General features: G+C 38.1%; 1 protein-coding gene across 7 annotated transcripts; it reads right to left on the reverse strand.

Moving 5' to 3' along the window:
• Positions 1–18: 18 nt before the first annotated feature.
• On the reverse strand, positions 19–26,329 carry Nuak1 (Nuak family kinase 1). 7 transcript variants are annotated; one of them, XM_072901954.1, is made up of 15 exons: positions 17,891–17,994; positions 17,465–17,726; positions 16,039–16,151; positions 15,616–15,815; positions 14,869–15,339; positions 14,141–14,648; positions 12,944–14,060; positions 12,493–12,834; positions 12,050–12,417; positions 11,636–11,929; positions 11,404–11,439; positions 10,683–10,855; positions 2,998–6,655; positions 2,139–2,801; positions 19–1,872 (listed from the first exon to the last, which is right to left on the reverse strand). In XM_072901954.1, exons 2-14 carry the CDS (start codon positions 17,702–17,704, stop codon positions 2,156–2,158), a joined length of 8,166 nt encoding a protein of 2,721 aa, XP_072758055.1. In that variant the 5' UTR covers positions 17,705–17,726; positions 17,891–17,994; the 3' UTR covers positions 19–1,872; positions 2,139–2,155. The 7 variants fall into 7 exon arrangements, with proteins under 7 accessions (XP_072758055.1, XP_072758059.1, XP_072758058.1 ...); XM_072901958.1 differs by lacking the exons at positions 17,465–17,726; positions 17,891–17,994 and adding an exon at positions 25,751–26,329; XM_072901957.1 differs by lacking the exon at positions 17,891–17,994 and having other exon boundaries at positions 12,493–12,636.
• Between the last annotated feature and the right edge of the window lie 10 nt (positions 26,330–26,339).

Below are 26,339 nucleotides of genomic sequence, written 5' to 3' on the forward strand. Positions count from 1 at the left end.
TATGCTGAAAAGACAATATATTGATATATATATTTATTTTAAAATATGTATATCGATAGAAAACACATACATAACAAGCGGAAGACCGTGGCCGATCAGCCAGAGAGATTTCCAGGCCTATAACATCGTTGTAACTACTTTTTCTCGTGCAATCAATCAAAAAATTTTTAATAAAAGTATAGTCGAGCCTCTCTTATTCTTTCCTCGTATATAATTTCTATTCTTTCCCCGAGTTTCCTTTCCCGTTGCTTAGCCCTGTACATATGCGAATGTCAAACGTAAAGCAACGAGAGAGCGTAGCAAGAGAGGAAAAGGGGAAGAAAGAATAGAGAAATACGGAAATAAGAATATGGAAGTTTGACTGTACAAAAACACCGACGAAATACTATTAATGTCCTGGGTAAACCTACAGCAAGAAAATCTTTGCATTGTCGGAAATTTTTTCCCATCACGTTAAACCCAGTAAGACCATCGATCTAGTATCTCGTCGGTGATGAGACATAAGGAACTAAAGTGCCCTTTCTTTCTACTAATTTCCGATATTGCGCCCTAAAGCGTCACTGCTTCAAATAAATCGTTAATCGAGCAATTAATCGGTTATTAATGACGCTGTGGATACTTCTCTTTGTTGCATTCGATGTAAAAAGTTCTTATCTGACACAATTCATTTAAAGAACAGAAAGATTCATTCTTTATTCGTGTCACACTATGAACACAATTATGGTAAAAAGATTGGATTTATTTTTACAGGAAAAAAATATGCACACAATTTAAATTCGTAAAGCAGTTGACACTTTGGAACGCGAGTTAGTCCGATGAAACGAAGGACGAGATAAACGCGATTGTATTTCTAATGCCCGCGATAACTATAATAATATATAGCTGCCAATCTTTATATTTATATTTCTATAAATATTGGAGCCAAAGTATACTCTTGGTGATCCGCATTGAGACAAGAAAAATATATTTTATGCTGTCGCGAACAGATTTGAAAATATTCTAAACTCGATAAAAAATATTTATTAAATGAAATTAAATTTACGTAATATTTAAATCACGATCTTTGAATCAGAAAGAAGTATGCGATATATCTAAAAAAAACAAATAGTTTTAAAACTTCAAACGTACACAATGATTTCTGGTTATAAGAAAACTATAAGTCAGGAGGCACAATTCCAACAACTCTTTAACGATTTTGATTTGATAATTATTTATATATATATAGATATCTTTTCGCAACAAAAAAATTTAGAAAATCTATAATTTTTCGTTTTATAAATGTATACTGTTACAACTATGTAATAAAAATTTTTATTCCAATATTTAAACTGAATTACACAAATTTGAAATTCTACAACGTGAAAAAAATTCAGTTTCTCGAAAACTTTAATATATCTAAATTTAATTAGAATGTGAAGATAAGACTAAGTTTCTCCCTTTACGTATATAACATATAAAAGAGTTTCTAAGAATTAATTTTTAGTGTCTTGAGATCCGAAATCGTTAAAAAAATGACTCTATAAAGATAACTCAATAAAAAATCTTGCTTATAACCGGACATCATTGTACTTTAACATGGTGTACTCGTTTAATGATTCTTGGTTCCATTTTCACTGTCGTCACGATTATTTCATCATTGCGACAAATAAACGCGAGACACTTTGACGCACAATGAGATTCACTAATATTTTAAATCTATATATTATATAAAATCGTTGTATAATAGTAAGTAAGACGCCGTTCTTCTGTTAGGTATATTCTTATAAAATTACTTTCTCTATCTGAATTAAAAGTCAGTTCTGTTCCGTAACAGATATAGCTGCAGCTGTCGAAGATGCATTTCTTGTTTTGCTGAAGTGTTGCATTATGTTTCTGAAAAAAGGTAAATTTGTTACGCACAATCACAATTGCATCCTATAAATTAAAATAAAAAATATGTGAACTTAAAAGTGAATCGAAGACAGATTATTATGTATCTCGTCGTGAAAAATTATAAATACGTAAAGTCTTTGAATTTAGAGATAATCCTTGAAGCTGATGAATAATTAAAATTTAAAAATTTATGCAATGTATATTTTTTGGGAATCTCTTGTTATTTGAAAACTATGTCTATACAATTTCTTCTTCACTTCACTGACCTTTCAACGAGAACAATTTAATGCTTTTGTTCAATGTACCCTTTCTGCTCACCAAATAGTTTGCTGTTCCCTTCGTCGAGTTCTACATCCGCCATCCTATCCGCATAGTGCCTTTGTCTGTCGGCGCCAAATTGTGATAGATCCGCGATATTGCTGTGATACCCGTTCTCGCATCTGCCCAAATAGCCGTCCATCAATGGCGATCGACAGGTATCACGAGGCGACAAATAATCGGGATTGCTCGGTGACAAGATCTCTTCGTAGTACTCTACGCTTTTCGGCTGCAGACCACCGACGGTGGACCCATACTTTCTTGGTAGAGTGGTCGATGCGTTCCTACCGCAATAGAAATCCGCCGTTGTACCGTCATTCAGAGATGTCGATCTCGACATGCTGGTATTCTTGTATCCTGAGACCGCGAGATCGTTGTCCGCGATAACGTCTGTACTATGATACTTGACCCGCGATGTGGACAAATCTAAGGTCGGCGACTTTACGTATCTCTTCGGAGAATCATAGGAGGAAGATGACAAGTAATGATCGTGGAAAGACTTCGCCTCCGGACTGTGATGACCGTGCGAGGATAAGTCGGTATATCTCTCTCGATCGACCGGTGACTTTCTGCAGGACATCTCATCGTGCAAACCGTATCTATTGTCCGACCTATGAAATATAAACGATAGATATAAATTTCTCTTTATATATAGAGCTATTAAATCAATTATTATACAGAGGAAAAGAGAATATTTTAGAAATAGCCTTAACTTTTGCAACTTATTTTAGTTACTATAAAAACTTTTAAAAATTATTAAATACATTGAAAGAAAGAGGTGGAAAATGTACATGTAATTTAATTTACCTCGTCCTGGAAACACCATACAATCTGCGCTCCCTTTCTCTAGAGCTGTTGAGGCTGAATCTCCTAGGCAGAGTCGCGCTGGTCACCCCTGGCGGCGGCGCCGTCAAGGACGGCCTCTTTCGATCGTTGAACCTCGAATAGAAACTGCGCCTTCGTATTCGGTCTATCACTGATTCCGAGCTGTCGCCGCGCATGAATAGAGAGTACGACGTCGGCGACGTCGGCGAATACAACAGCGGCGAGTGCAAATCGCCACGATTGTGATTCAGGTCGGCCGAGCAGATGGACCATGAATCGAAGCTTTCTGGCTCTTCGGGCGAGAACATTTCGCTGGTCGGGCATTCTTCGAATGGCACCTCCTTAGTTACCTTAGCGTTGTCCAGGTTGTTGGACATCTCTTTAGGCGGATCTATCGCTCTCTCTCTCGGCTTCTCGTCGCTCCCTGAGTCAAACCCTCCCTGAGTCGAATAATCGTCAATGGTTTGCGAGGTCGAGCGATCGTTTTGCGACCCCATATGGTTCTCCATGATTCTAACGCATTCGGTGACCTCTCGCTTGAGCTCAGCGACGTCCTTGGCACGCAAGGGTTTATCGATAATGATCTTGTTGCCGGTGATGTTGGCGTGATGCGTCATCCTCGACAGACATTCCATCAATTTATCGCCACTTTCTGTCACAGGAACCTCCACCTTGGGCGATCCAACAGCGGAGTTCGCTTTAGGCGATCCGGACTTGGGCGAGTCTCTCTTGGGGGTTCCGTTTCTGAAGGTGTGCTGCGGTATCTTGGACAGATCGAGTTTCAGACCTGCCCTACTCGGCCGATGTTGCTCCGGTGATTGTTTAGTCTGATTGACATTAGAATTCGAAGCGTTCTGAAGCATCATCTGCTCGGATGACAAGTTTGCGTCAGACTTGTTTGGTCTAGCTTGGTTTTCCGTAACATCGACTTTAGATAACGTATCTGTATTTTGCGTAAGATGTTCACCAACACGATCGTCATACTTTTTCTGAAACGACGTTTTCTGAACGTCCGACTCCGTTCGTTTCAAACAGGATGATCTCGCGGAAGTCTGATCGTCGAGACTATTTCTCTTGATCGAATCTTGTGCCATGACATTCGGCGCTTCGGGACTCTTCTCCTTCTTCGTTGCAGGTTTTTTCTTCACCAACAGCTTCGACGATTTTTCCTTCTCCTCGGACTTGCTCTCCGAACTGTCGGACGATTTTTTCACCACCTTCTTCACGACGCGTACTATCCTCTTTTTCTTAGTGCCGTTGACTTCATCTTTTTCCGCGCTCTCTTTCGACTTTACCGGCTTCTTCATCTTCTTATCGATGTCCTCGCTTTTGTCGATCTTCACGATAGATCCGTTTTTGCCTAGAGAACTAATATTCTTCTTAGTCTTCATCAGTTTCTTGTCTTCGCCACTAATAATGGACTCCGCGTGTTTATTATCTATAATTCTCTGAGAATCTGATTCGTCCGACAATTTTTTCGGTGATTCCGCTTTCTGCAACCTTGTTTTATCCGCAGAGGAGTCTAACTGCGGCGCTTTTTTAAGCTCCTTCGATTGCTTCTCTATCAGAGGTTTCTTCTCTTTAACGGTTGACTCTTTTTCCTTCGGCTTCTCCTTGGGTGGCGATCTCTTGCTCTCACTCTTCTCTGGCGATTTCTTGTTCTCCAATATCCTCTTTCCCGATTTGTTGTCGCCCTTGACAAACTTGGTTGGTATTCTGCTCGTTGCGCTGTCTTCCTCCGACTCAGTCGACTTCGCACACTTGGGCGGGCTTTTCTTCAGCCTGCTCATAAGCGCGTTCTGCGGTCGGCTGCTGCTATTCTGCTTCGCGTCCGCGTTTGTCTTGAACAGCCCCAACACCGACGTCATCCGTCCCTTAGCCGATGACACACTTTTGATCTCGGCATTCTTATCCAACGTCAGATTCTCCACACTTAGCGTCCTCTTCGGACTTGTCGATTCCGCAGGCGGACACGCGATAGGCGGCGCCGAGCACTCGCGTTCCTTCCGATCGTCACTGTTCATCATCGTCGACTTGGCGCTTGCCGTATCGTCGCTCACGCGCAGCTTCTCCAACTTCTTTTCCAATGAATGCAGAAAACCGCTCTTCGTACCGGAAGGACGCTCTACCGTTGTTTTCTCCTTGTCCTCGTTCTTGGACTTAGCCTCTGAAGAGGAGAAAGAAGAGGCGGAAGAGGCGACAACACTGTCTAGTTTATCTTTCTGTAATGCGTTCATCTCGTTCTTCTGCTCTTTGCAGATCCTTTCGTCTTTCGTGTTCTCGCCCTCCTTGTTCTCGCTCTTTCGTCTCATGAATCGCGACTTCCGACGCTCGTTCTCTGCCGCCTTCTGTGCCTCCTTCTCTTTCACATATTGGCTCTCCTCTCGCGGCGTGTCGAAAAAGTCCGGTCGCAGGAAGCGTGAGATCCGATGTTGTTTGGGTTTTTGATCTTGTTTGCTGTTGTTCTTCAATTCGATCTCTTTACTGCTGCCTCTGAAGAACTTGCTTAATATCGATCTTTCTTGATTTGTGTTTCCGGCCAGCGCATCCTGCGAGCCGGTAATTGTCTTCCTGCAATCCACACTCACGCTTGGCTCTCTGGTTAACGAGCCCGAACGTAATCTGAGGCTCGGGATGCAGCTACGTCTCTTGGATGTGATGGAGTTGGTCGATGACGAGTCCGGTGGTGAGGCGGTGATCAGTGCCTCTTTGTCGCATTTGTCCGTGTCCTTGTAATTGCAGCTGAGATTCGGATTAAATCGCGGCGACGTAAAGTTCTTGAGTTTCGACTCCTTGATCAGATTCTCCGCCGCCAACAAGCGATTCTCGAAGCTCATGGATGCGTGATCGGATGACTTGTCGATTGATTTGCTCGTGTAATCGCCCAGATTGGATGACGACTCTGTGGGCGAAGTCTCGCAGGATCTGGCCGATACGCCGCTCGAGGTAGGAGTGGTGTCGATCAAATTAGCGTTCGAGTTGCACACGGATATCGATGTGCCCTCCGATACAGAGCCATTCTCCGCAGTGTTATCGGTGTTCTCCTTGCAGCCGGACACGAGATACGCGTCATCGCCGGGCTCTTCCTGGATCTTATCCGTTGTCCTGTAATTGTAAAAACTGTCTCGTCTCACGTTACCAACGTTCGTTCTAGCCGACTCTTTATACTTCCGTCCGAGTGTCATCACGTGCTTCGGTAATGGCATCAGCAGCCTGCCATTGTCATCCTCATCGTCGTCGTCGAACAAACTGATGCTTCTCCGCGGTGAATGCCGCTCTGTCGATCTGTCGAGTCTGGACGACTCCAGCAGACTGTTGGTCCTCCTGATACCGCCCCGATCGAGCGATCTGCCCCTGTACTCAGTCTGATCGGACGTCGCCGAGTGCCGTAATCTCGCAATCTCGCCGATCAAGTTCCTCGCCGGCGTCTCCCTCGTTGGTGATCGAGAGTACCTGCTGCTGTCGCGCGGTACAGACGGCGAGCGCGGTATCGAGTGCCGAGTCTGCTCGATAAACTGCCTGCTCAATCTACGTGCCAAGCTGGGAGTGAAATTGTGCTCCAATGACTCTCGCGTCTCTTTCCTGACCTGAGCCGTCGTCTCCGCTTCTACGTCTCGATTGCGAACTTCTTCTACTCTATCTGAAAGCAATCCGAACAGGGTCTATGCACATTCCGCATGCGTGTATATGTGTATGTGTGTGTGCATATATATATGTGCGCGCCCGTGTGTGTGTGTGTGTGTGTGTGTGTGTGTGTGTGTGTATGTGTGTGTGTGCGTGACTGTATTGTGTAGCAACTAGGTATTTCTGTGGTGTAGGACATTAAGTTGTGTAAGAATACTCTCACATGTCGATATGTTTACACAATCCTTTATTTCTCTTTACATACATAAATCTTTTTTATAAAATCTCTTTGTCGAAAAATGTAATAAATAAAATGAAACATAATATTCCTTTCTTTCTCATTCAAATCTTTTTGTGTCCAACGTCTTCTCAAAAACGCCCTTACGTATCGCCTATATGTAAGATATAACTGCACTCGCCTCTGTCGATGTATATTTTCAAGTCATGGAAGCTCTCTAAAACGTGACCTTATCACGCAATCCGCATGATATCAATGACTTAGAATAGTGGAAGTGAGTTTGAACTAGTCTTATACAAGGAGATCACATATAAGTAATGGCTCTTTGAAAATATGCATCAACGATACTATAACAATAGCATACACATACTGTTTTTCCTTACATATAGGTATTAAAACAGAAAATTATAAAATGTATACTCATTTAACAGTGATCATGCAAATAAGATATTTTCATATATATATACATATAATATGATTAAATTTGAAATATAACAAATAATGATATGTAAAATAAATGAATATATATATATATATATATATGTATATATCATATATACTATATATAATTTATTCTACATATAATATATACTATAGAATGTATTGTATATATTATATATACATACATATAAAAAATAATATATATACTCCTAAATCACAATATGTTAAATGAGTAGACTTAGAACAAAAAAGTAGTGCCACAAAGAAGAGGAGAGGGGAATACATAATATTAAATACAATAAATATATATAAATATATATATATATATATATATATATATATATATATATATATATGCATTATATCAAAGCATGCGGAGACAATGTGAAGTAATAAAAACGCTGTTATTTAAACTCTTAAAAACACAACAAATATCAGCCATCTCAGACAAGAAGGTTAGCACCCGCTTGCACAAAGAAAAAAAAAAAAAATAAAAAGAAGTATACAATCACTTTGATTTTTTTTTTCTTTCTTCTTCTTCAAATACTTCTTTCTAATAATGTAACACATAAAAAATTCTATCTCTCTCGTATAACAAAGTTATTCTCAAATTCTTAAAACATGGCAACAAGTAACTTATCTATCAACGATTTTCGCGAGCCAGGTTTCGATATGATTTATTCCACAATGTGTTGCTAAATGTCGTATCACATTTGTACATTTGTCATTATTTCTAAAACATTCGAAAGTTTCAGGAGCGTTATGCGATCGTGGCATTGCTTACAAACTATTGACGCATTTTGTCGATTCGATACGCACAACAGATCGTCGGTGCGCGTATATGCTTTGTCATTTACTTTTTTTCATATCGCTTTACGCAAATATACACGTATGCACGTCTTTGGAATAAATCATACCAAAGATAACCCGGAAGACCCACAGGAACTCTCGCGAGCAGGATGTCTGCTTTCATCCAAGACGCACGCGTAAAGTGTTAAATGTGTATATCGTAATCATCGTATATAATGTCCACAATTTGTCTTGCCATCGTGTGACGGAGAAATTGTATATCGTTTTCACCAGCTACAAATCGCTGTGATCATTCTAGGTGGTAACATCAGACAGATCAATAATATTCGAGAAAGACCTCGATAAAAATATGCATTTACCGAATGATTCTTTTCTTTTCTTTTTTTTCTTTTTCTTTTTCTCTCTCCTCTTTCTCGATATCATGAGACTGCGTGTGATTTGATCGGTGTCGAGTAAAACACTTTGAGAGAAGATAGGGAGATATAAACATTAGTACCTAACTTGGTTTGTGTCTACTGGGGATTACCGTCTGCCCGCCTACGTAGAGTCACTCGCACGGTCGCTGCAACAACCGTCAATAAAACCGTCAATCAACGTATCACAAAACGACGCCACTGTATAGATTTTTCTAGATTATATCTCCGAATAATTGTTTGCTAACTTGTTGGCCGAATGCGACGATCGTTTCATTAACATGTATATCCGCGTACAAACAGGGTCTTCCTTTTTTATATCTCTCTTTTTCTTTTTTTGTTAATATAATTTAATTTACAAAAGAAATTATACTCTCTAATAGTGGTATTATCATTTTTTAAAATTACATTCTGTGTTATTTATATAAATTATGAATTTATTAAATAAATAATTATGAATTATGTTATATTTTCAGAAATAAATAGCGAATATTTGTAAGAGAGTAATTTTGATACATTATTATAATTAAATATATTTATCTATTGTTGAATAAAAAGGATCGATTTAGAAAAGTCCCTGTTGTTTGAGTTGATCAAATCGAGCAATCATAAAACTCTATTTTGTGATATTGTTTCCTTTTCGAAAACGCTAACAAACAATTATTTTACTGATTGAAGAGTCGACGATAGACGTAATTAAATTAATGCATGAACTTGAATTAAATATGGATTTCTTTGGATAGTGAAATTGAGACTCTTGTTTGTATATTGTATATGGATATGTATGCGGAACATGCTCCAAAAATATTTAGTGTATACACTAGGTAAATGAGAAAAACTGCTACTACATTGTTATGAGATAATGGAAATCAACAGCAGCAGTGCATCGCAACAACTATGGCTTATTACGAGGTTCTATGTCAGGCAAAGTGAGCTTGGAATTTATTCTATGTCTCTAATTTACGAGGGAACAAAATATTTCTACCTGTTATTTTTGCTTTATTAACATTTTTTTAAAACAAATATATGCGTAATTTACATTAAAAATAATAATATATATTAATTTTGCAAAATTGCACATCAGACAGATCCTGTTTTATACTTGGAAAATAAAATAAATAAAAAAAGATCTTGAGAATAAAAAAATTTATTTATAAATAAATGCTATTAAAGAGACAGGCCATCTCGAATAAATAATGCGTGCAAGCAAGCTTTGGAGAATGCATGGAATCTAAAAATAATTGTAAAAAATTGTTTTATTCTTCAGTTTTATTTTTAAAAGTTTTATGTAAATTTTTAAATATCATTTTTCTTTGTCCATCTTTTTGCGTGTGTCGAAAGAGACTATAAACGACAATAATCAAATATCATTTAAAAATCGATCGACATTGTCGACAGTATGTTATTCCGCTTACTTATGACGTGAAATAAATATTCAAATTTATAAAATCATAAATAAAAAGGATCCATCGTAAAGAAAAAGGATCCATGCATAATACCCATCTCTGCCAAACATGAACCGTATAATTAATCTACCGTGTGTTAGTACCAAAAATTGCAAAACATCGTCAGGCAAGAAATCAAAAAATTAATTTATCCGAAAGGAAAATAAAATAAATAAAAACAAAGAGAGAGAGAAACAATAGGTAAAAGTAAACAGAAAGATGTGCTCTGTCTATCAACGACTCGACACCAGCTAGGTACTAGGAGATGCATACTGAATACCATCCAGCATTTTTTCACAAGGCTAATAAGTTTAACTAATGACAAAGTAGCACTGATGACTGCAGCGATTCAACAGAAGCTTTCACCTTTGTGCTTTTCAATTAATGCTGCACGTATACATATGTAATTGAATCAGATCTAATTATGTATATCACAAAATAAAAGACAAAATAAATTACAAATAAAGAAAAAAAAAAATGACAAAAAATTTCAGCTTCTGCAAAATGCGCGATCAACATTCTACAACATTGAATATTATCGTATGTACAATTCGTAATGAACCTTGATCGACAACGACAGCATTTAAATAATTTGGGAGAAAATTTTAAATCGCCAACTAACTCTGTTATGATTCGCTGTCGCGTGTATCAAGGTGCCACGTAAAATTGTAAAATGACTGTACTACACTCTCTTACCTCTTGGCAATGTATTGCTCCCAATTTCGAAAACGCTCTCTCTGGAAGGTGTGCTGCCCGACCCGGGGCTGTTTGGAGTTCCGGGATTGGAAGTGCTGGTGGAGTCTCTCCTCGACGAGAACACGTCCGCGTCGCGACTCAGAGAATGTTTAAACTGCGATTCCGAGAGTCGTCTGTACGCATGGAAGAAAAAAAAAGACGATAAGATATTATCATGTAAGCGTATAAAAGAGTAAAGACATTTTTTTTATGCTGATTGAAACGCGAGTGTTTGGAAAAGAAAGATAGCGAGGAAAAAAGAATATTCACATCCAAGACATCCGCGATGAGAGGGTGCAAAAAAATAAGTCGGAGTCTACGAAGGCGAAATCAGTACTGGCAGTAAAAGGCAGGTGTTGGCAAGAAGCAAGGGGTGTCAGCCGTATGCGGGTTGATCGCAAGTATTTCGGGCTTGTTTATTTTTTGCAACGTGTGTACGCTACTTTCAGGTGTCTCCGTGTGGCGCATGGTGTTAAGCCGAGGTGGACGAAATTAGGTTGACTGACACAAACACGTATAAATATGCGATCTAGTTTCTTTAACCTGCTCTCTCTCTCTCTCTCTCTCTCTCTCTTCAATTGCGATCTCTGTGTTTTTGCGATCCCTACTACTTGTATCTCGGCTAACGGCCGCGTATTACACTACGTTTTATTACAAACTCTTTCTGAGCAATTGGACTCACGTAGTCATGGTCCGTGTTTCGACATAGCTCTCGTAGCTTGCACAGACAAGCATAAAAATCATCAACGTCATTGTTAAAAATTCTTAATCAATTAAGGAATTAATCGATCGTTAATAAAAAGTCTTATCGAGAGCTCAAGGTGAAATCTCGATATTTTTGTTAGATTCAAGCTGAAAACGAATCAGAATATTCGCACGCAAGATATAAGAACAGCAAGTTCGTGTATATTTACCTAGACAACGGTTTGTTAAGACTCCAAAACGCTTGCGACGTCGGTTGAGAGCCGAGTCGGCTGAACAGTCTACTGCTCGGGAAACCACCGGATCGATTGTCGTCAACGTTGAGTCGTTGCGTCAGACTTCGCACCCTTGATAATAAAGTCGAAAACAAATTTTCGGCCGTCAGTAACTCGAAACCGTCATCGTCGTCGTCCTCGCCAGACGATAAGCTGTCGGCATGCTCGGTCGACTGCCTGGACGGTCGCGAACTCCTCAACCGATGCATGTGTCTTTGTAACAGATCCTCGCTGTTAAAAAGATTAAAATTTGCATTCGAATTTATAGAGCTTCGAACTGATGAGTATAATTGTGCCTTCATGCGTACATAAATTTGATAGACTGTTTATTTAATAAACTGTATCCTTTACCCGTGCAACGAAGAGAAGGGAGACTCGTCCTCACTAGCATCCGACAGGAGAGAACTCATTCTTCTTGGTCTACCGAATCGGGATCTCGGCGGATTCGTGCTCGTCGGTGTGCTGGTCTTGCTCTCCGGTTCCAAACTACCTGATCTAGGAGTGACATAACCACCACCCTCCACTGCGATAGGAATTATATACTCCCTAGGACTCTTCCTGATAGGTTCCGGACCCATTGTTGAACCAAGAGCGCTGTCTGTATCCGAATCGGCGGTCGATTGGCGCGACAGAGAGCCCGATTGTTGGGACATTGATTTTTGGGATAGCGACGGTTTAGGCGGCGGTGTAGTCGAGTGTTGCTCAGATCCCATCTCCACCTATACGTTGTATAAAGGCAAGAGTTAATTTCGCTATGTAAACAAGAAAAAAAAATGTGCTTAAAAAAAACAAACCTGAATTGGTATAATTCTCTCTCTCGGCGGTGCAGCCTGACGTTCACCTTGCGGTTCTAAGCTCGCGCTCCTATTTGCACGAGGCAATCCCACCGCGGCAACCGGAAACGCCACTTCTGATCTCTGCGTGCGCAATTTCTGCGGCTGAAAAGCATCGATCTTAGCCTCTATCTCGGACTTAAATGCTACGGTTTCTGGCGGTTTAGTCCCGGATAACGTAATTTCGGCTTTGCTAGTTTTTCGCCTAGGCAATGTTGCGCTCTTTAATGTTATCTCCATTTTACTCGACATCTTAGGTTCCTCCAATTGCGAATTTTTGGTAGCAGCTGACGTATTAATTATCTATCAAAAAAAAAAAGTAAAAGGAAACGAAAAATCAAATGCTAACCGATGTATAATAGATGGAATAATCGATGGAATACGCTAACTATAGCGTTAACTTCGTACTTACGGTTGCCTCCGGTGACGCCGATTTGCCATCAAATTTTGTCTCCACTGGCGTAGAGACGGAGACGGTGGCCGATCGCATGTCATTCGGTGCGACTTGAATCTTCAATCCGAGTAGTTTTTTGGAGTCCGAGCTTTGAGGCGATATTGGTGGTGAGCCGTTCAGTTTCCTTTGCATGGGAGGTTTACCAATCGCGCCGCTAATAATATCGACAGCGCGTTTCTTCGCTTCGTCTTGTTTATTCAATCTGTCGTCGGCGGTCACGGTCTCCTGACCTCCTGACCCTATCGTCTGCTTTTGTTCCGTCTCCTTCTCACTCTTCTTGTCGGTTGGCACATCGATAATAACTTTAGACGCGCTGACCTTTGTGGGAGATGGCGTAGTAATGGACGAGAGACTGGCCTTTCGTTCAAAGGCTCGCTTCGCGCCTCCCACGTTAACACCAGGAATAAATATCTTTTTAGGTTTCTCGTTTTCTGTAGTAGACGCCAGCTGATTAAATTTCTCTGCGGTCTCGAATATCTTTGAACGCCGTCTCTCGACGGGTTTAGCAGGTGCACTTATCACTTCATTTGACAGCTCGGAGTCCAAAGAGAGTGCCTTCTCTTTGAGCTTCTTAAAGTCATTCTCCGTTGGTTCGAATTGCTGCATATCCTGCGACAAGTACGCTTCATTTCTGATACTTGCGTCATTTTCGTTTGGCACTTTTGATTCCAAGGCATCAGAGGGCTTTTTATCAAGTGGCATTTCACTCGGTTTATTCGCGCTTTCCAAAGCAGTATTTGCATCTTTGTATAAACTTTTGCTAGGAGACTTGGCATGTTTTGGTTGAGTCTTGTCTTCCTCATTGCTCGCCTTTTGATTAATCTCATGTATTTGCTGAACGTTCTCAGCAGACATTGGTTCGCCTGACTGTTCGCATTCGCTCATCAATGGTGTCTTACTCCTTTCCTTACTCGGCGATCTCTCTTTTGATTCTTCGATTAGTTCTAAGCAAGCCGCCGCACCTTCTGCTCTATCAAAATCGACAGTCTTACTCGTAGGAACAGTTGCAATGGCTGCAGACTCCACTTCCATCGCTTCCTCTGATATAGAATTTGGAATTGGAGCTGAATGATGTCTAAAAAAAAATTTATCGACGTTATATTCCTTTACGGAATTAAATTTTAGTCGAAAAATAATTCGAAAACTTATATCTACCTTGACACAGATCTATAGGCTCTGGACTCTTTCTCATCTGTCTTCTCTTTCCTTCTGGACCTCTCTTTTCTTTTCACACCCGCCGCGATCGTCTCGTCCATCGATGGTGTTGTCTCCAGTTTTCTCTTAGCGTCCCCGGCCGCGGAAGTCCTTGGTTCTTCCTCAAATAGCTCCCTTATTCTTCTGTCGGAACTATTATGATCGAGTTCCATCAAACTACCAACCGAATGGCACCTGGTAGGTACTAGCGTTTCGGAAGACATATTATTCGCAACGTCTCCGCCCGCCTGCTGATCGCCCACCAGCAATTTCTCGGCGCTGGCGGACTGTGGCACCAATGAAAGCAACAGATCCAAACGCACAGGAGTCTGAGCCGCCAGATCCTCGGCGATATCTAGACAATTTTGCTCGTAGCCTTGATTCACCCACCAATGTGAACAGATTTTCTCGATATCAGCGCGCCTGACAGGACATACGGTGAGCATCTCCTTTATAAGCGACGTGGCGCCTAAAGCAAAAGAAAATAAAAATAAATAAAGTAATTCAAGCATCAATACTCACTTTATAAGATGTCGCAAATTGAAAATAATAGAAATTTATTTTACAAAACATACTGTCTTTTTCTAACATTCGAATTCTAGAAATTAATTGTAAAATTTTTCGATATAGTTATTTTATTATGTCATATCCTTCTTTTACAAGACATTCTATACGAGCGTTATACTTACAAGATGGCTTTTCAGGCTCAAAGTAATCGGAGTGCGAGATCTGTCTGACTAGTCGCTTGAAATTAGACCCGTCAAAGGGCATAGCACCGTAGACCAATGTATACAGCAGAACACCTAGACTCCAGCAGTCCACTTCCGGTCCGTGATAAGGAGTTCCCTTCACGATCTCCGGACTCGCGTACAACGGACTGCCACAAAATGTGTTCAACAATCGTTGCTCGTCAAACACATTCGAGAGACCAAAGTCGGCTATCTTGGCGTTCCCGGCTTGATCCAACAAAATATTCTCGAGCTTCAGATCTCTGTGGCAGATTTTGTGTTTGTGGCAATAAAAGACGGCGGTGGCGATCTGCCGAAATATTCTTCGAGCTTCGTGCTCGCTTAAAACCTTGCGTTCACTCAAATAGTCGTACAATTCACCACCAGCTGCGTATTCCATCACTAGCACCATCTTTTCTCTGTTTTCGAATACTGTAAAAATATATAACAAAATATAACGTTAACATTCGTAAAATCTCGTTAAATAAAATTATACAGAGAATTGAAAAGCATAAGCGTTAATTTTCATCGAAATTAATTAATTCTAGCTGTAATTTGATCGATTCTCTTTTCTATTAACTCAATTTATCAAATTGTCATGTAAATAAAAAAGGATTTAATCGACCGTAATCAGCTAATTAATATATAATATAGATCACTTATATATCATCCATAAATCGTGATATGTTATCACATACAAATCCTTACCCTCATAAATATGAATAATATTCGGATGTTGAACACTCGACATGATCTGTATCTCTCGTCGTATTCGGATCAAATCGGCTTCCGTTTCTATTTTGCATTTCTTGATCGTCTTTATTGCCACCTCCTGACCAGTTTCCTTGTTTATTCCTAATTGTACCTTGCCGTAAGTGCCCTGCCCCAATTTCTTTATGATATCAAATCTACAAGAGAAATTAAACGAGGTAAATAGTCTGGTTAATAATTTGTAACCAGATAACTTTTAAGTTTATTTATAATAATTGTTATACATCAAAATCTTTTTTTTCTTAATATATATTTTTTTTCTGAAACTGTGCAAAAATATATTCGTACAAAAAAAAAAGAAAAAAAAATAATAGATGACGCGATTCTTCCATTGTAAATCAGACTAATATTTACACTTACCTTTGTTTCAACTTCCGCTTGTGATTATGAAGTCGCACGCCACCCGTGCTCTCCATCCCTCCCATTATATTATGTATACTTGCTTCTCCGACAACCATCTTGCGTGTGTTTATCTGCGAAAAGAAAAGCAAATGACAAACTTTAATATATACTGTAAAAAGAAATTTGATCCTTAGCTTATAATCATTATATGAACAAAGCTGAATATTTTTCAAGCAAACTTTTGTGCGGATCATACATTTTCTATTATACATATATGACAAGAATAATAATAAACTATTATATAATGCACTAAGAAAATTTCAAGGTGAATCTTCAGATGTGGATGAACTAAAGATACGTAAAAAAAAGAAAAAAAAAAAAAAAAAAACAATTGTTTTCCTATAAATAAAATTCCTCTTCTATTCAATTATTTGGCATTTTCAGAAGAAACAATACATCTTCACGCACTCTACGTGACATATTAGTTACATTTGACACCTCGCTGTTGAAACTCGGAAACGACTTCGGAGTAAAATCCGTTTGAATTTTTCGGCGAACGAGCAACGGCGTTTTAATTCCATCTCGAGCGACGGATTTCGAGACTACGTTTTATATTTTTATTGCGAACATGATTCTTTCTCATTCTCTCTCTCTTTCTCTGTCATTCTCGTTTTTTTAGCCGCTTCCTGCCTCCCAGGCGGAACCGCCGGCGCGAACGCTCTCGAGGATGACAACGATAGAGACTAGCTATAGTCGTCAGAGTCTTACATTAGAAAATGAAGAAGACGAGAGTGCGAGAAGGAAGAGAGAGAGAGAGAGAAACAGAATGCGGTGAGTTTATTTCGGGCGTCGAAACGCCAGTGTATGCCGACCCGTCGGTTTCTTCTCTCTGAACTGTCTTCTCAGAGTCTCTCCTCACTACTAACTTCCTAAACTCCTCGGGAAAATCCTTCAGGAAAACTTTGATGCACCTAAACTTTTCACGAAACACGTTCCATTTAAATGTAACAATCGTCTGAATTTTTAATCAATTTTATATACATATATAAAAATGGTAAAAATTAAATGTACCTCGTGTGATGAATTCAGCAGAAAATAATAAAGTGTAGAAAAAGGTAGCAAAAAATTGGCGACACATTATTAGATATATAACATAATTTTATTTAAGGGAATTTAAAGAAAGGCAGAAGATCGTAAAAATAAAAAATTTTCCTTAGAGACGAGAACGATCTGGAAATCGCTTGCGCTTCGTTTCGCTATTTCGTTGCTGCGATTTATTAAAATGTAAAACAGTTTCACGACATATGATGCTAGTTTGTTCAATATACGCGTTAACAAACTCAAGTGACTCTAAATAACTCGGCTTCTACCACACGTGACTATCATGCTGCGAAACGCTGTCGTTAATCTCATTCCGAGACGATTAATGGAACGTAATTGTTACCTGACAGTGCAAGCGATCGCCAACCGACCAATTTTTCTCTACCTCTCTCTCTCTCTCTCTCTCTCTCTCTCTCGTCGTCTCCCACGGGAATTTTTTATCGCCAAAATAGCTAAGCGCCCTGGTGGCGCGTAAATTACGCCACGATTTCGTCAATGCACGACAATTGGTTCGCCAACGAAATAAATCACGGACGCGACTATTACATTTCCGAAACGAATAAACCTTGCCAGATGTATCCATTGATCAATTGATATAACCTTCTCTGCAAAAATAATTGAAAATAAAATAATAATATTAGAAAAATAATCAAAAATAAAATAAAATAATAAGATACTTATAATAAAATAATTTCCGAATTTTATCAGCAATATAATAATAAGTATTATTATTATTATTATATGTTAAGTTTCAGAAATAAACACGTACATTTAACACTTTCTTTCTTTCGAAAAGATATTTATTTCAAGGTGATGTCGAATCGAAAAGTTACGAAAACAGAAATGACATTTGTTATGAGGAAACGTCGAGGAATATGTTTACAAAGTTTAGCCAAGTATATTTCAGTAAAAGTCTATTTAATAATGTTACAAACTAAAAAGAATAATCGGCAAAACATTCTTTTTATTATATGATATAATTTTGACTTCAAAATTTCAATCTCTCATAATTAAAAAAAAAAAATTGGAGATTAATTTATCTTGCTAAAGCTAAAGTATGTATTAGAAAGGTCTTATGTGCTATTTAAATTAATTTATATTTCCACGTTCAAAAAAATTCGTTAGATTAAATTAATTAGATTAGATTAATTCGCGCAAATAAATATATACGATTATAATATATATGATTTTCATTTTCAATTATTGAGTCGATATTATAGAAGGATTGTAATATTATATATTGCATATCATATTTCTTAATTTTAACATCAAATTCATATTCAGTAATCTGAACAACTGTTATATATGAATTTTTGTAAATATCTGACAACTTTGCAATTTTGACATATTGATTTTAGCTTTGAATTTATTTTACCGTAAGATTTATATTTAAGGATTTAAAAAATCATTAAAATTGTAAAGATAAAGATAAATATAATTTTAATTTAAACTTTTTCCCGTAATAAATCCAATATTTAATTACGACAATTTTATTCACTTTTTTCTCTACGAGTTTATTCATTAAAAGTTCAACATTTACTGTTCAATTTTCACGAAATAAAATTTCTCCATCATGTCGTAACTGTAGTATGATAGAAAATGTTAAAACAGCGGTTGCATTTTCAGAATTTGATCTTCTTTCTCAAAATTATGAGATAATAGAACTTGTGATTCCCCTCTTTTTCTTGATTTTGAAAAAAGTTATTTTTTCATCGAAGTAAATTACACCCAGACACCGTGTAATTTTCGCACATTGGCGGACAGACTATCCTGTGCACCGAGAGGCGACGACGAGCCGCGTCTGGATGGCGACGTCGTTGCGTGGACCAGACAAGGTCCGAAAGAAAATAATTCTCCACTTGAGCGGACTATCCGAGCTCCCTATTCTCTCTCTCTCTCTCTCTTTCTCTTTCTCCGAGACGTCCCTGCGAGACGACGATAGCTCGTCGCCTGGCTATTAATGCACCGCAATATGGACAACGGCTGACTTAAACGCGGCGCCCGTGTTTAGGTTCAGGCGCCTGCAAACGCGACGTACGTCGACCGTACCCCTTTCCCCCGCCCTGTCCACGTGCGAGAGTAACAGCGGCTGCTACCCTCGGGTGAATGAAACCGAAGAGACGACGTCGCGACACGACATGACATGGCCCTGCCCCTTCCTTCCGTGATTGAGAACATCTTGCTGAATATGGTTAAGATACCGAGACCTTTATTCATAATCAAAATACTACAAATATTGAGATTCCACATTGTTTGGAGAATAATTGATAAGTAAAAAAAAATAGTTTTTCTGCTATTTAGATGAAATAAATAATATTTATTTCCCGCCCCAATTCCCATCCCAATTATTTCTCATACTTTTTATGCATCTCGTACCGCAACAGTTTTATACACAGAGTATTTACAAATTAAATGAAAAGTTTCAAGCCATATAATAAGACTAAAGACATTTTTCTTGGATATCTGTAAGTTTATTAATAAATTCAACGTATATAAATATTATATTAACAATGTAAATGTAATAAATATGGAATATCAAAGTATTGTTTAAAAAAGGAATCTGTTTTACAAAGCATATTACGAGATCGTAAAATAAATAATTGATAAGATAATTTTTACATTTTTCCAAGAAGAGATACTGTTTTCTCGCTTCAAGTATATGTATATATCATCAGTTCGGAGATACCCTGTGTATATAAATTCTGACGTTAAAGAATTTACATATCCGCTACTGTCAATCGACAAAGACTGTTTGCGAGAGAGAAAGAGAGACCCTTGCCATTCATATATATTAAAAAAAAATTGTCTGTACATAGATAGATTCACGAGATCTCGAAACATTGTCTCGACTGTTGTCAAAAACTTTTCTGGGACGAGATAAGTATCGATATATGAATATGTCGTGGTTTCAAAGGATTCAAAGACCATACCATCCCTTCGTGTATTGAGAAAGTGGAACGTGTTCCGGTAGACGCGGTGCTATCTGCCATCTACATATTTCAGAACTTGTCGCATTCATGTCGTCCCCGAGTATAATTTCCTCTCTCGTATCTCCTTACGTTCCGCCTGTCAGAGGTAACGAGAAAGTCGCTCGTTAACGCGGATCTCCCGGAGAGTTTCGTACGTTTGGTACACGAGCAGCCGCCGATGGACGGTTTTATTTCCATCATGCGTCGATGTGTTCTCGCGAAAGTGTCGTAAAATGTTCCGAGAAAACCGCGTTTTTCAAGGAAACATCGCGGTTAAACGTCGCGGTTATCTTCTTCATGTATAAACGAACACTGTCTCGCAACGTCGGTTACTTTTGCTCTCGGATAATCGCAACACTCAAGAAAATATTTTGCTAATGTAGATAGATTTCTAGATGTCTCAATTAAAATTTATCGCTACTTTTTGTATCTGTTAGAATATCGTTTGTCACGTATAGAATTTATAGCAGCAATATTCTAGCAATACCTCTAGAAAATTTAGATCCCATTGGCAAATATTAATCACAAATATAATTGTCCTTGACAATAGGCCTTAAAAATAGGCATCAGAGAAAAATTTTCCGTCTAAATTACACTAATAGTACAGATATAAATTCTGTCTCTGTCATTTAAATCGATTAAGTGCAAAATATATGCAGTATCACAGTCGTTGCTGATAATTTATCTGTTTCAGTGAATTTTTTACATCTAGAAAATTTTTGTTCAAGTTGCAAAATTATTTTTTTGAGTGAAGGAAAAATTATAGTAAGCGTTGCTTCCTGCACTTATTCGTCTTAAATTGTGCAGAAAAAATAAATATTATCGCGCACCGATAAAGCGATCCGGAAAGACCGTTCAATCGGAATAAAATAATGACTTAAGAAATGATGTATTTTTCCAAGATTGTCCCAATTTAATAAAAATTCTCCGAAGAAAGATTTTCAAAGTAAAAAATTTGAAAACAAGTCCTTATTTTATATATACATATAATAATAATTATATTATAAGGACTTGTTTTCAAATTTTTTATTTTGAAAATCTTTCTTTGTTTATTTTGAAAATTTCTCTGTTAAATTGGTACAATCTTGGAAAATACATCATTTCTTAAGTCATTATTTTATTCCGATTGAACGGTCTTTCCGGATCGCTTTATCGATGCGCGATAACATTTATTTTTTCTGCACAATTTAGGACGAATAAGTGTAGGAAGCAACGCTTATTATAATCTTTCCTTCATATATATAATAATAATTATATTATTAATCTTCAGGCACCACTCTGGTTACGTTAACCCATATCAAAAATTTAAACGTTGATTTTTTTTTGAAATTTTAGAAGATCACTCTTTGTTTTTTTTTTTTTTCAAATATCTTGAATCGTAGAAATTTGGTGACATTTGTAGCGACATTCTTGTATTCTTTTTCTTTACTGTCTGGCGTACCGATTGAAAAAATAAATACTTAAAAATAGCTTTATTAGCTCCCGAGATATAAACGAAAAAGACTCTGGATTACTCCAACCCATGAGTGGTAAAATAGGATGGTCAAAATTCGGAGGTGCCTGAGGGTTAATATTATATACATATATATAAAAGAAATGCTTTTTTTGCTCTTAAATATCTTTCAAAAATTCCTCTACCAATGATTAATTCCCACATAATACATATAAGGAGCGATGCTGGATACCAGAGATTTATTCTAAGAGACAAGCAACCGACGATCGCTCGATTATCGGTAGATTAATCGGTAATATTCTTCATAAACTGGGCAGCAAATATAAATGCGTCACGACCGAGAGGACATGGAAGGAGGGAGGGTGATAGTGAAGAAGTAAAAGCAATTATTTGCGTCCCTGCCGAGATTGGCAGCGTCGCTCCGCTCCCGATACAATCCCGATCGGTCGCCCGCTCGCGTTTACGGTATTTTTAGCGGGACGCGTATATCCGCGTAGGTAGCAGCGACCTCAAAGAAGGGACTGATGTCCCTCTAATGACTTTCCCGTCTTCTCCTCGATCTTCCGCACTCTCTCCTATCCAGTTTCTCGTGCATTTGCAAATCTCTTTCTCTTCTTCTTCTCTTGCGTAATTTTGTGTCGAATTTTCTTTCTCATTTTTCCATTTTATTCAATCTGATTCAAATGACAATAAAATGTATATTTCCATAGAAGCATATTGTATGTACTTGCATTATTTTCTTTTTTCATTAATAACATTATTTATAAAGTCATTAGAGAGACATCTATTCATCTTCTTATCAATGTTGTAATAATAATTGAAATAAATTCTTATATAGTTAGTAGATTTTTGATAATTATTGTGAAATTCTGATTCAAGCTACTCCTTGCAATAAAATCGGTTTGTCGGGGATGACTAACGCTACGGATTTACCGTTCGATTAACACGGTCAATCGTACAATGCTCCCTCTTCCTCTATCTCTTTCTCTATCTTTGTCTTTCCGGTGAAGGTCAATCCACTGAAGCGTGACGTGTTTAAGGATGTACATAGAAACCCGTGACGTCACGGTGTGCTGGATCGATGCCGTCGTGATTCACATCGGTATTATTAAGCGTCGTTATTCTCGGTGACGCGTGTTCAAAAACGGTCCGGACGGTCACCGGACGGAATCGGCGGACGATCGGTTTCGCGAGATGCATTCGCCAGGATGAACTGTCGGGATGCTGTGACTCCTTACGGATCTATTCGATATACTCGATCATACTTTATCGCAATTGAAAACGAAATGTGTGTATACATTCGAGAGATTCTGGAAGAAAAAAAAACGGAACACATAGGGATAAAATCCAAAAGTCGATATGTCGTAGAACGATTGTTGTATATATGTAATAAAAATTTTTGACATTTCAGAATTTGCGTGTAGACAATACACGTTAAAGTATTTTTAATTCACGTATATATAGATTTCTTATACTTTCCGAAAATCTTATCGTATGATAAGAGTTTTCAATACTTGCAATTAATGTTCAACTTATTACTTCATTTAGAAATAGAAGTGTCTCAAGCAATCAACAGTGATTCTACGATGATTTTATGTGATATATTTTATTTTACTCTCTATATTATTTTTTTAGAAGAAATTATCTGAAAATAAACCTAAGGTATTCAAATAATATCCGAAATAATTCGAAAATAGGAAAAGAATGCGATAAAAACAATAACTTTATGAGATATAAAAAGTACTTGTCTATGATTAATTATCGCGTGTTAACCACATACAATAGATTACTTATCACACGTACTTTCATCCTTCTTCATCCTTTAGGTTCTTTTATCGCGAATCCGGAAAATGCGCTGATTAATCATCCGTCACGTATAAAGATAAATTTTATAGTATAATAAATCGTTATAGTTTAGCAAGAAGCACTTCTCGATCCTTAATTTATGAAGTTTTCCATCTGATATATTATTTTATTTACATATTTTCTATTTATATTTATATTTATTTCTCGTGAAAACCGTCATTACAAATAAATAGACATATTTTACTGTATTCATGATTCGTGTATGCCAAAAAAGTAGTATGAATTTCTCGTCGTTGCTACAGCTTCATTAAATTATTTAACAATCGAGAAGAAATTTTAACGATTGACAGAATCACTCAAAAAAATATTTTGCTAATGTAGATAGATTTCTAGATGTCTCGATTAAAATTTATCGCTACTTTTTGTATCTGTTAGAATATCGTTTGTCACGTATAGAATTTAATAGCAGCAATATTCTATAGTACAGTCCAAAAAATGATCTTGCAACTTGAACAAAAATTTTCTAGGTGTAAAAAATTCATTGAAACATATAAATTATTAGCAAATACTGTGATACTGCATATATTTTGCACTTAATCAATTTAAATGACAGAGACAAAATTTATATCTGTACTATTAATGTAATTTAGACAGAAAATTCGTCTGTGATGACTATCTTTAAAGCCTATTGTCAAGGACAATTATATTTGTGATTAATATTTGCCAATGGGATCTAAATTTTCTAGAGTTATTGCTAGAACATTACATTACATTCAAGAACGGGCGTTTCTCTGAAAAAAGTATCTGTCATGGCAAAACCGCGTGTTCCGCTACTGCGGGAACACACTATATATGTACCGACAAATCATACATGTAAATGTAAGACATATCAAACTTCCTTTTAGCGACGCTCGAGAGCGGAGAAACCACTTAAAGAATCCGACTGTCAATCGGGTCAAATAAAACGTGCGTCGTGTATGTTTTGCATACATGTGGACACACATATGCACAGACGAACGTGCATTGTTGCACAGTATGTAGGTTCTTTTCAGACGAAAATAGCGTCCTCGAAGAAATATCTTTCCGATAAACCATTTATGGGAAAGTTCAGACGCTCTTCAACTTGTACTCTACCTACATCCTACATGTGTGTACAGTATGTGTGTATGCGTGTGCGTGTCGTCCTCGCGACGACGAGCACGCTCCTCTTTTATCGTTGGGTAATCGTACGACGCCCACGATAGCAAGAGACCGAGAACTCTCGCGAGGGTGTACGTGCGCGTTCATCAACGATATATTGTATTATATTGTGCGTGCGATATATTCCCATCTCGTTTCCTAATTAATAATAATTTCACGCAACAATGTGTACACATTACAATTAAGATATACCTAGTATATTTTTGCACAATGTTTTCTCGTCGCAGTATTTTATAAAATTACGTCATTATTACCTTCAATTATTGGACAATTTTTTTTTTTTAATATTGCTTTCTCAGGTATATTTCTCTTTATTCTCCATGCTGGAAATGGTTGCAGTATTTTCTCCAACAAGAAAGAGAGAAAGTATATATGAAAGAGAAAATTGCTCCTTGATTTGTAACCGTTTTGTACCGAGATATGTGAAAGGATTTTTTAATATATTCTTTTTTCAATATTTACTGCAAATTTAACTTCTTCAACTTTCTTCTATATTCTCCTTATCCATTTCCAATTTTCCTTATCTGTTCCTGTATTTTCAGACTGTTTTGAATGTGACGATTGAAATGAATATTTGTATTATTTCAAATGTTACCTGTACCTTGGGTTTATTTCAAACTAACTAGAAAACCAAACGTCTGATTTTTCTACCTGGAAAATAAGTAAAATAAAAGCATAAAGTCATCATAGAATCACTATCGATTACTCAATATACTTTTCCTGTTTTTTAAAAACAAGCTAATTCTTGAAAAAATTCTTGTTTATCTAAATACTTGATTATATCATCGATGATTTTATAAGCAAATAGATGAAGAGATTAAATAATGTATTTTAAAATATGATTATCTAAAGTGCTGTCGCATGTCTTTTAACTACCTGGATATCTTTAAATATTTTCCTCACCTTTCTATAATCTAATCCCTCAATTATTGTTCAACATCTGACTTTTTCTATATTTTCTGACCGTTTTCTCAATTCCCCTATTATTATCAATTTGTCTGACTTTGGTGTTATCACAACGTTATCTCTCTCTCTCTCTCTTTCTCTCTCTCTCTCTGCAATAGCAACGGATAATTCGTCGCGGACGTCGCCCACGACGACGACGTAAAGCTCTGAATGGGAATCGTCGAGGAAGACGCACACGCACGTACACGATCACGCCGGCCGCGATGGGCCGGCTAAAAATAGCGGGAATTCGTACCTTACGATGTGAACTCTGGAGCACGGATTATCTCTCTCTCTCTCTCTCTCTCTTCCTCTGTCTTTCCCCGACTGTGTTTCATCCAACCGTCTGTCTGTCCGTCCGTCCTCGCGGTCCTCGAGGAAGTATCCCGGTCCGCCAGCGAGTCGTATTTCGTCACACGCACCAGAGAGCGAGCCCAACAGTTTGTCACACGGCGTTATTCCTCGCGCTTTCCTGGACAGTCGTGAAACGCGCGACACGTTTCCACTTCATTTTACCAAACACCCTCCGCGAGAAGACGATGACGACGACGACGAGGACGACACGACGGCGCGCAGCTCGAACGTTGCCATCGTCTTTATTTACTAATTTTGGACGTGAACCGTCGCCCGTCGCCGGAAACGGGCGAACTCACGTAGACCAGTGCGTCGACAACGACGCCGCATCGTCGCCGGTGGTGGCCGGCGGTACTAATGCCACTGTACCGGGTCACGTGCGCCAATCAGAACGCTCGACCAGCGCATGTCGAGCATCGATACGTAACTAGAGTCCTATCATCAGAGAATCGCCAACTGGCCCCCACCACCACTCTTGTCCGCCATCTTGT

The sequence above is a fragment of the Anoplolepis gracilipes genome, chromosome 11 (assembly GCF_047496725.1).
Source record: "Anoplolepis gracilipes chromosome 11, ASM4749672v1, whole genome shotgun sequence".
Classification (NCBI taxonomy): domain Eukaryota; kingdom Metazoa; phylum Arthropoda; class Insecta; order Hymenoptera; family Formicidae; genus Anoplolepis; species Anoplolepis gracilipes.